At 45.0% G+C, this 10,434-nt stretch overlaps 1 protein-coding gene across 1 annotated transcript; it reads left to right on the top strand.

Moving 5' to 3' along the window:
• The first annotated feature begins 400 nt into the window (after window positions 1-400).
• OTP (orthopedia homeobox) lies at window positions 401-8,161 on the top strand. Its single transcript, XM_030567778.1, has 3 exons — window positions 401-437; window positions 1,167-1,576; window positions 7,631-8,161. The coding sequence occupies exons 1-3, from the start codon at window positions 401-403 to the stop codon at window positions 8,159-8,161; spliced, it is 978 nt and encodes a 325-aa protein (XP_030423638.1).
• Window positions 8,162-10,434: the final 2,273 nt, after the last annotated feature.

Here is a 10,434-nt window from a genome sequence, read left to right as displayed (position 1 = left end):
GCGGGAGAAACACGAGCAAGCGAGGGAGACCCAGCGAGAAAGCCCAGCCCCACAGCCCCGGGCTGCTGCCGCCGCTGCCTCCGGGGGGGATGCGGGGTTGCTGGTGCCGAGGCTACAGGCGGGCGGGCGGGCGGAGTGGGGACTCGTCGGGCTCGCTGACATTTGCAGCCTGCCCTCCTGATTGGTCCCTTCGCCGAGCTGCTCACGGGTTCATTGAAGTGTTAAGCACCTCCCCGTCTCTCTAAAGGACATTATAATGCAAGAGACCCCCTTTTTAACCACACACCGAATTTTCTTTCATTTAGGCGATCTATATATATCTATATCTTATATCTATTTTAAATAACTTAAAACCGCTAAAATTTGGGGGGGAACAGCCTTCGCCCTGGAGCGGTGCGCGATGCTGTCTCACGCCGACCTCCTGGACGCCCGACTTGGTGAGTTCGCCCCCCCCCCCCAGCATCTTTCTCGCCCCCCGGCAGCGGCGAAGGAAGAAACCAGAGCAGGAAATTGACAATTTGTTCCTTGTTTTACCTTAATGCGCTCTAAATGGGCTAATTTCTTTAAAAGTAATTGTGCTGTATTAAAGTTTAATTTGATTTAACAGCATCTTTTAGAAAAAAAAAGTCTCTGGGATATGTAGATCCAGTCCCAACTGTGGGCATTTCGTGTCTCTTTCCCGCCCCAGGTCTCCCCCTTTTAGGGCAGATTATCCCAATCTTTGTGATTTTGATGTTTTTTATCATTTTTTCTTTACAACGGGACAAAATCGGATTGAGTTGCTCCAGATCTGACAGGGAGGCGGGTTGGGCTTGTCAGCCGCGCCAGCAAACAAAATAAACCCACTAAACTTCCCCCCAGTTCCTGGGGGGGCCCCGCCGGGTCAGGCCCCACAGACCGGCCGGAGCCGGCGACTGGCGCAGGAGGAAGCGCTGGAAAGTTTCCTGCCTGCTTAAGTTGAGTCTGTGAGACGGCGTGCTAGGGCCGGGGCAGCCGGCCCAGGGCAGTGGGGGTGGGCGAGGGGGCTGCGGGGGCTCCAGGGGTGGGGCTCGTTCCATAGCAAACTTGGTGCGCCGGCCGCTGGCGCTGCTGGATACAAGCGGGGGCCGCGCGGAAGCCGCCTACCTGGCTGCAGGGGAGTGACCGCAGCTGCTTTGCCTCCGCAGGAATGAAAGATGCAGCCGAGCTGCTGGGACACCGGGAGGCGGTGAAGTGCCGACTGGGCGTAGGGGGCTCTGACCCGGGAGGGCACCCGGGAGACATGGCTCCCAACTCGGACACGGTGGAAGGGGCCACCCTCCTGCCCGGGGAGGACATCACCACGGTGGGCTCCAACCCGGCCTCCTTGGCAGTCAGCGCCAAAGACCCCGACAAGCAGCAGGGGCAGCCGGGCGGGCAGAACCCCAATCAAACGGGGCAGCAGCAGGGGCAGCAGAAACAGAAACGGCACCGGACCCGCTTCACCCCAGCGCAGCTTAACGAGCTGGAAAGGAGCTTCGCCAAGACCCATTACCCAGACATCTTCATGAGGGAGGAGCTGGCCCTGAGGATCGGCCTCACCGAGTCCCGGGTCCAGGTATGAGCAGCTGCTTCGGTACCCAAACCTCCCGGATCCCTCACTCACCCACCCCCCGAGCGTCCTCCTCTCGCTACCTGTAGCCACCACACCTCGCAGGGCTCCTGCCCCTCAGCTCTCTTTTGTGTTCACACATCCCTCCTTCAGGCTTTCCCTTGTGGGCTTAACAGAGAACAGGCTGGTTTGTAATTTCCTGATCATACAGTCTAGAGAGACAGCTCAAATGATCACCGCCTAATCCGTAACATAAATAATAATAAACCCATCCAGAGCCAGCGCTTAGTGACCAGCCTTTTACAAAATATGCCTAGCAAAATGTCATTTGAAGCCGCCAGGAATTTTTTAAACACCCATCTGGTGTAAGAAAGGGATTATCGGCATCAATGTGAATGCAACAGTTGAATATCAGGTATTAAACAGCCCACATATTTCTGCACAAATAATTGAGCCAATCCTGGTTAGGGAGAAAACAAATGAGTGTAGTGCGTGGCATAGTTCTGCATAGTAAAATGGGATGTTGTCTGACCTGATTGTGAATTGACCTCCAGTGAACACCCTCACACTTTACAATCGATCTCTGAACGAACGATCGATCAGGAAGAGACCCCAAAACAAACAAAACCAAAGACAGATCAAGTGTTTGCTGTAACTAGTTTTCGGTTTAATTTTTAATATTTGTAGTTGAGCTTTCTGTTTACTAATGAGCATGTGAAATATTAGCAGCGAGCTAAAATCATTTCGAAGTGTAATGTAAATCCGAAGTGGCGTTTTCTTGGATTTGGGGGAAATGTTGAATTCCAGTGGAAAGCAGCACTGAACACTAGGCAAGCGATTGCAGATTCATCGACAGTTCAATTACTCACATGTTTGTGTCTCATGAAATGTTTACAATAAGCGTATGCTCCTAATATGTTCCTGCTTCTTTTATCATTGTTAGCACTGAATTGGTTGAACTCCGAATCTAATTTAGTCGTGTACGCTGTCCAAGGTCCTGAAGATCTCCCATTGAAATCCGCGGCAATGTTTTCCCTAGAATGTTATGCCAGATTGCCTGAAATATTTCATAGCTCAAAAACTCTTCTATACAGATTAATCGAATTTTAGCAATATTTTATATTTTTAATTGTTGGTAAAAAAGGGATTTCTCTGAGCATAACATTTTAAGTTTCTTTAATACTTGCTTTAAAATACGGAGTAATCACTGAAGACAGCAGTAGAACCAAGTATATCTGGAAGGTTGTCTTCACATTATTTTATTATATATATTTTGACATACAGCAAACAGTTTATTCAAATCATTTTAGGCAGAAATTAAAAGTAGTCGAGAGGGCTAAAAACAACAGACTATTACAAATAACGCTTTTAAACCTAAACTTTTGTTCTGGGAAATTTTGTGTGAGCCTCTTAGACGAATTATGAACATTGAAAATACTTTAACTATATGTGGTCTGGTGATACTATGAACGCATTTTCACTTTAACAGTGTTCCTCCCCAAAAATTCTCACGGCAAGCCAAGTCCTCATGCCAAAAAAAAAAGAAGACAAAAGATATTTAAAAATCTATACGAACGTTTCATAACCAGAAACTGATTGTGTTCGTGTAACAGAACGCACACACATTTGTTTTTAAAAGTAAAACAATTGTATAAAACGACACAAGATAATAATTAGTTTAAAATAAAATTGAAATTAGATTCACAAATAAAATATAACTAGACAACTGCCTTTATGAAAAAAGAAAACGTGGACGATTAAACTTTATAGGGTTTCCCAAAGGTTAATGACACCAATTTCAATATTAGGAGTGTGGTAAATGAAGTAAAATATAAAATATATAATAGAAATGGTTATTTTCCAAAAGCACATCAAAGAAATACGTCAGAAGAAAGATAACGTGTTTTAATAGCCTCAGCATAATCCTGAACCAACGATAATAGCATGAGACTGCTGATAAAAACAGTTTAATAGAGTGGCAATTTAAATATTTTTTGCAATAATGTTCTGCAGTTTAAAAAGTAATCAGATCAACATAACCTTCTTAATTAACACTTCAAAATGATTAACATGTAATGTAATGCAAAAATAATTTATGTAAAATGTATTTACTTCACAATTCACTGTATCATTGCTCCTTGACCAAATTTAAATTAAATAGTAATTGGTTTATGTTCTTATATGAGTATTTCATACTATTCTTTATAGCTAACAGATTGCTAACACATTTCTTACAGTATGTGGGGCACCACACTGACTAAGAAGTGATCTGAACGATTAATTTATGGCGGCTGTGTGTGTTTTATGTGTTTTAAATGCAAGAATAAATTACCTCTTTCCTCATTTTAGAGCTATATTTAATGTATTTTATACATCTAAATAATTATTAAAGGACTAGTGCTTAGAAGGAAACCCAATTCCATGTCTGATATCGCTCTGCTTTTCAGGCTTGTGTAATAAAACCATTTTTTTATAGCATGCCATTATTAGAAACCAATTTCAGAATTATTTATAACCTGGAATGGCTTATTAACCAGCAATGCGAGAATCATGCAAATTACGCAATCAAATGCAATATAATAAGCATAATCATTAGTCTCTAGCATGGATTAATTAACTTTCGATATTTTATTTACATAAAAACCAAATCAGTGAAATAACTTCTGCACAGTCAGCCTTGCCTTTCAATATTTTATACGAACAAAAATAATGTGCTGTAATTCCATTGACCGTATCCCCCACAATGGTCCTGTCACCTGCCACATCTTAATAGGGGACAAGCTGAGAGTATTTTCTAGTTTTCTAAGGGAATGAGAAATTGCATTTTCTTCCTCTCCCAGCACTATTAAAGTGTAATGAATTCGGCCCAGAGTTCACGGCTGGCTGATCGAAATGAACCTGAGATCTGAGCTTTAATACAGCTCTCCAGATTTCCTACCAAATCTTCACATTAATCATCCGCTAGATTCCAATGAGATCTTCATAAAGGTTTGGCTCTTGACAAAAAATGTAATATTCTTTCTTCCTCTCTCTGTATTTCTAACACCTTTATTGCTGGGGAATTAAACGGACTATATATTTTAAAACACATTTACAGTATGTCTATATTACTGTAACAGCAGATATCAAAGTAGATTTTTAGCTTCCAACCTCCATTAGATTCTCACTGTTCTATTAATAATTTTCAGGGGCTAGTTGCATTTTAAACATACTCCAGAGTTGCCCAGTGCCTGTGGTTAATATATTTCCGGAGTTGTCATGTGTGCATTTTCAAAATCTCCCTCAGGTTTTCTCCACGTTTTAATCTGTCATGCACTAGTTTTCAACTGGAAACATTCACATTTTAAAAGCATATGCACTATAGCTATGAACTGAGGCGATCAGACCTGATGGAGATTCTTTACAACACCAGTAAACCATGAAACATAAAAAGATTTTGTAGCCGCAATTTAACTATTAACCCTAAAACATAATTGAACATTTTTCGATTATTCATATAACATTTAGTTCCTTAACAGCTGTTCATTTCCGTTAATGGCCGACCATATTTCTCATTCTAAGTATATAATATTAAACGATAAACTCCAGGAGGTTCTAGGGTCCAGAGTAGTAATAATCGGGAATTCAGGTGGATTCGCTGATTTCCCAGTATTTTCATTTGACAATGCAATGAAACCTGTCAGTCTATTCACGCCAGTATGATCACTTTGAATCAAAGAATCTGGTTACTAAAAACATCTGACTCTTAAAAAAATCCAACAAACAACAGCACGCAGGTCGGGTTTGAGTGCTGCTTGCTAATGGTGCAGCCACCAAGCGTCAGTGGTGAAACAATTCGGAGTTAACGTAAGAAAATGATGTTCCAATCACATTGACGCTTTTATACGAATTCAGACGCTATCTCAAGCAGGGTCAGGAACACAGGACCAATGCTTCCTTCCTTCCTTATTTATTTATTTTTTAGCCCAGCATATTTTACATAAATTCTCCTCGTTATGAGTTAAGGTGGCTGCAGACAGTTCAATCCCTGGACAGAGACATTGATCCCTTTCATTATATAAATTCCTGCAGCTTTATTAATCAGTCACACGGCAACTTGTGGGGCTACAGCGGAGCTGTGACTACAGAGCACAACACCAGGAGAGACAATGCAAGGGAATAAAGGCCAGGGAGGCAGACAATAAAAACCATGTCAGGTAGGGAAGGGAGCCGAGCGAGAATTGGGGAGGGACGAGGGAGTAAACCTAATGCTCTAAATAGCTTTCCTGTAAAAGAATTTCCTAGGTGCTATTTCAATGGAATAGAAACCTATATTCCAAAACCATTCCGAATAGTTCAGTTGTAGTGCATGTGGGAGGGATTTTTAGCTGTGCAATAAGTAATGAATTATCTAGGACAGACGCTGATCCTAGGTAAGCAGTTGTCACATTCTGGGCTCTGATTTTTATAAAACATTTGTAAAATCCCCCAAAATATAGACCAGGGCATTTGAATCAGGCCAAATCACGTTCCATTGACTCCCAGTGAGTAAAACCAGCCGGGTTTGGCCTGATTAATAAACAAAACACTGGGTTAAATGGCTGAATGGAGATGAATAAATGTAAAGCGCAGGTAGCACTATCAGATATCATCAGTTCACCAGCGGGCTGAAGGAGATGAAAACCCAGTTGATTAACTAGCACATCAAAACGAGTATCTAAAAATGTTAAGAGATTATTGCTATGGCAACACAGTTTAGACAACGATCTAATAGGAAACTTCTATTGCGTCTTCTTTATTTTGACATTTGTAGACAAATAGCCCAAAAGATCAGAGATTCTCTTTGCCATTATTAAGAAGTAAAATGTAAGTCCCCTAAGTAAGTTTGAAGTGTATTTAATCAGTCAAATATAGCTCATTGCAAAAGAGACTTGGGTTTGTCAAAGCAAAATTAAATTTTATTGACAACTAGTATAAGAAAGCTTTGAACTTAGCCTCCATTCATTTGCAACGTCGGAAAGATACATTTACTTCCACTCCACAGATGAGCAGAACCTGGCTGTTGAGAAAGGGATAAGGCCCTCAGGCTCAAGCTTCTTGTCATTCTCTGCAAACAGTAGATCTAAGGGCTAATACACCTCAGGGCAAGTGGAAATAGATCCCCCGCTACCAAAGAAACATTAAACAAAGATCTATTTGAATCTGGCATATGCATGTGGAATTCGATATTTAAATGCTTAAGCACCAACCATTATTGGTGCAAATGCAGGTTATCATGGCTATACAAACCAGAATGCGACTCAATGGTACAGACTTTGCTATTCCAAAGTATAATATTATCAGATCTATTTTGCTTACAACTAAACCATTATTCTTGGCGCAAATTGTGTGTTGTGTCTTTGAGGAGTCAAAATAAAGACGTCCTTTTCCAAGTTTTAAATCCCCCGTTTATACTTTCAGTAGAAAGAGGGAGTATTTATGCCTGTGGTATAGGTTGTACATACAAATACATCGCGTTCATGTGTATGTCTACACATAGAAATGTGTGTATTTACCCTATAGATGGGCATGTGGTTAACACATATTGGGTGGGATGTGGGAATGATGTATATAAGGAAGTATCTATCTGGGATATATTTCCTATGTCTGCATATATATTTATCACTTAGTCCTGAGTTGAGTGCAGTGGTCTGGACTAGATGACCTACTGAGGTCCCTTCCCATCCTGCACTTCTGTGATTCTACCCACATCTGTGCAGCCATATGGATATGTAGGCGATACATTAGATACATAATCGCCACAGAACAAGTGTAGATACAACCTGTAGATTTGATTGCACCCTCTCGCCCAGCCCTTCCTGCCACTTCCCTTCTTAGATGAGCCAGCGCCTTCCTGTGGGCTTGCCCCGCGCCTGGCCTCAAGCGCTCAGGTAGGCGCGGTGGGATCGCGGCCGGGCGGGGTGTCTGGGGCGGGGTCCCGGGGACAGCTGGCCCAGCGTAGGGCCTGGGCAGCTCTGTGCGGGGCCGCGGCCCTGCCCCTAACCAGCCTTTCTCGCTCCCCCCCCCCCACGTGTCCGGCAGGTCTGGTTCCAGAACCGGCGCGCCAAGTGGAAGAAGCGCAAGAAGACCACGAACGTGTTCCGGGCGCCGGGCACGCTGCTGCCCACGCCGGGCCTGCCGCAGTTCCCCTCGGCCGCCGCGGCCGCCGCCGCCGCCATGGGCGACAGCCTGTGCTCCTTCCACGCCAACGACACGCGCTGGGCCGCGGCCGCCATGCCGGGCGTGTCGCAGCTGCCGCTGCCGCCGGCGCTGGGCCGCCAGCAGGCCATGGCGCAGTCGCTGTCCCAGTGCAGCCTGGCGGCCGGGCCGCCGCCCAACTCCATGGGCCTGTCCAACAGCCTGGCGGGCTCCAACGGCGCCGGCCTGCAGTCGCACCTCTACCAGCCCGCCTTCCCCGGCATGGTGCCCGCCTCGCTGCCCGGCCCCAGCAACGTGACGGGCTCGCCGCAGCTCTGCAGCTCCCCGGACAGCAGCGACGTGTGGCGGGGAACCAGCATCGCCTCCCTCCGCCGCAAAGCGCTGGAGCACACAGTCTCCATGAGCTTCACCTAATGGCAGCGCCGCCTGCCCCCCGCGCCCGGCCGCCGCCCTCCCCCCTGCGGATCGCGCCCCCCCGCCCCGCGCCCCCCCGACTTACTTACCAGGGAGTCGACTCAGGATCTGAAATCAGCCACCAATGGACTGGTTTGTGGGCCACCCCTCACACGCCCCCAGCCCCCAGGCCTGTGTTCCCGGGAGGAGACCCAACGAGCAGGGCCTTGGGTCCTCACGGCGCCACACGAAAGAACTCATTGGGCATTTGGGATCTCGTTTTAATTTGCCCCTTGTCTCCCTTCCCCACCCACCCAGCCATCTATTGGGCTTTGCCAAGAGATCCATTTTCTTTAAAGCACAGCAATATCAACCCCAACAACAAATATTGCAGGGCTTTTTGGTCAGAAGGTTTCCTAACGGGCAGCACTGGCTTTGGGGGGCCGGAGGGGCTGGGCAGATTAATGAAGTGATGCGAGCAATCAAGAGGAAATTGAACCCATTTTGATAAAGCGTTTATAAGTGAGAGCAAAAATTAAAGTCATGTTTCCTTTTGTAAAAAGTGTGAGGGGGGGAAGCACTTCCCGTTTCTGGATCTTTGATTTCTTGATCGATTTAGTTGCAAACCTGACACTTTTTTTATTTTTATTTTGTTGCTGTTGTCTCTATTGCATCTTCTGCTGTTGCCACTGGCCCTGCAGGTTCAGTGGCAAGGGCCTGGTGCACATGGACAGTCTCTCTCGCCAACCCTGCCAAACTTTGTACAGATAACACAATCAGCTCTTTTCTGCATGTGCTGGTCCAATCCAATCCCGGAGAACAGATGCTCTTTGGAAGAATGAACAAACAATGTGAAATAGGATGTTTTGTGTAGATAAAGCATTCTTGTTACATACTGGTCGGTTTGTGATCTGTTTTAACTTATTGTCTGTGCTTATTTATTGAATTTTGGGTTTCTTAATAAATGTTTGAGCTAATATAAAGCATATTATTTGACTTTTCCGGACACGTTTATAACAAGTTAATGTAAATGGATTAATAAAATCATTTTCAGTATGTGATATGAAGAATTATGGGTTTTGGTGTGGCGTGTGAGATATAAACGGTCTCTTAACCCACAGGAAAAAAAAGACACCCCCCCTTAATTTAAAATTCAGTGATTTTGGGAATGATTTGCTTGCTTGAAGTTTGCATTGAATTATTTCATTTATTACAATTTTAATACTTCACGATTAATAAATTTTTGTTGCTCTTTGTGCGTAATTGACATTTCAACTCCAAGAAACGGAAAGTTACGTTACAAATAACACAGCGGAAGTGTGTGTGTGGGGGGGGGGGACGAGAAGTAAGCGACAAGGTGTGCTAAAACCCTATCGGTCTGTTCTAGAGCCTAGGATGGGAAGATGTGAGCCAGCCAAGGACACACAAACCCAATGCCTGTGTGCATGGGACAGGGCACGAAATTACGACATTAACAGGTCTCAGGCACAGACAGCAAGACACTTTCTTACTGATCCGTTTCAGATAACGTGTATTGGGGGCACATAGGGTTAAGTAGAATAAATAGTTAAGCACGGAGCGAATCCTGCAGCCCTCGCGGAGACAGGAAGTTTGCCTGTGGGTAGAACATGCCACATCCTTTGATTTTCAGACAAAAAAGGATTAATCGTTTCGACAACCAAATAAAACGGCTAATGTGGGCACGGAGTCTTGGGGTTGGGTGAAGAGCTGGCTGGACGGTGGGGGCCTGGCTCACCTCCCCCGGCCGGAAAAGGTTGTAGGGAGGAAAAATGAAATTGGAGGCGAGATCTCGCCACACGTGAAATGAGTGCACTCCTGGCACTTGGCTAATCGCACGGAAGAGAAACCGCGCCGTGTACTTCTTTGCAAACTTTGACTTAGGAAAAGTACAGGATGTTGTCAAGCATCATACAGTGATTTTTTTAATGTGATTCACTACGATCGTTTCCTTCTGCCCATCAATTACACACCGCTTAATTACACACCGGAGAGTGCCCAACGCATAGTCAGCCGCAGAAGGGTCCTTGCTTGCTCCAAAGTGCATATTACACATGTATATTTAATTTAAAAGAGAAATAAAAGGAGGATAAATTACTGACGCTCCAGACCAGGAGCAAGTCTATTGGGGTGACACAGGGCAACGGACCTGCGCCCTTTGGCAGAATCCTGCTACCCTAGATGTCAAGCCAGTTAAGATATCACATCTGAGTGGTGGCTTTCCTGGGCACAACATGCGCAACATGTTACTCGCGTGTTTCCACGTGATCAACGTT

The sequence above is a fragment of the Gopherus evgoodei genome, chromosome 6 (assembly GCF_007399415.2).
Source record: "Gopherus evgoodei ecotype Sinaloan lineage chromosome 6, rGopEvg1_v1.p, whole genome shotgun sequence".
NCBI classification, from domain to species: Eukaryota; Metazoa; Chordata; order Testudines; family Testudinidae; genus Gopherus; species Gopherus evgoodei.
Note: the sequence above shows the minus strand (reverse complement) of the source record. Positions and strands in the feature narration are given on the sequence as shown.

Bases quoted from the DNA above. Each gene is read 5' to 3' on its own strand.
- OTP (XM_030567778.1), top strand. From the start codon at position 401: ATGCTGTCTCACGCCGACCTCCTGGACGCCCGACTTG. The intron at 438-1,166 runs GTGAGTTCGCCC...TTGCCTCCGCAG, and splicing joins CCTCCTGGACGCCCGACTTG to GAATGAAAGATGCAGCCGAG. The intron at 1,577-7,630 runs GTATGAGCAGCT...CGTGTCCGGCAG, and splicing joins TCACCGAGTCCCGGGTCCAG to GTCTGGTTCCAGAACCGGCG.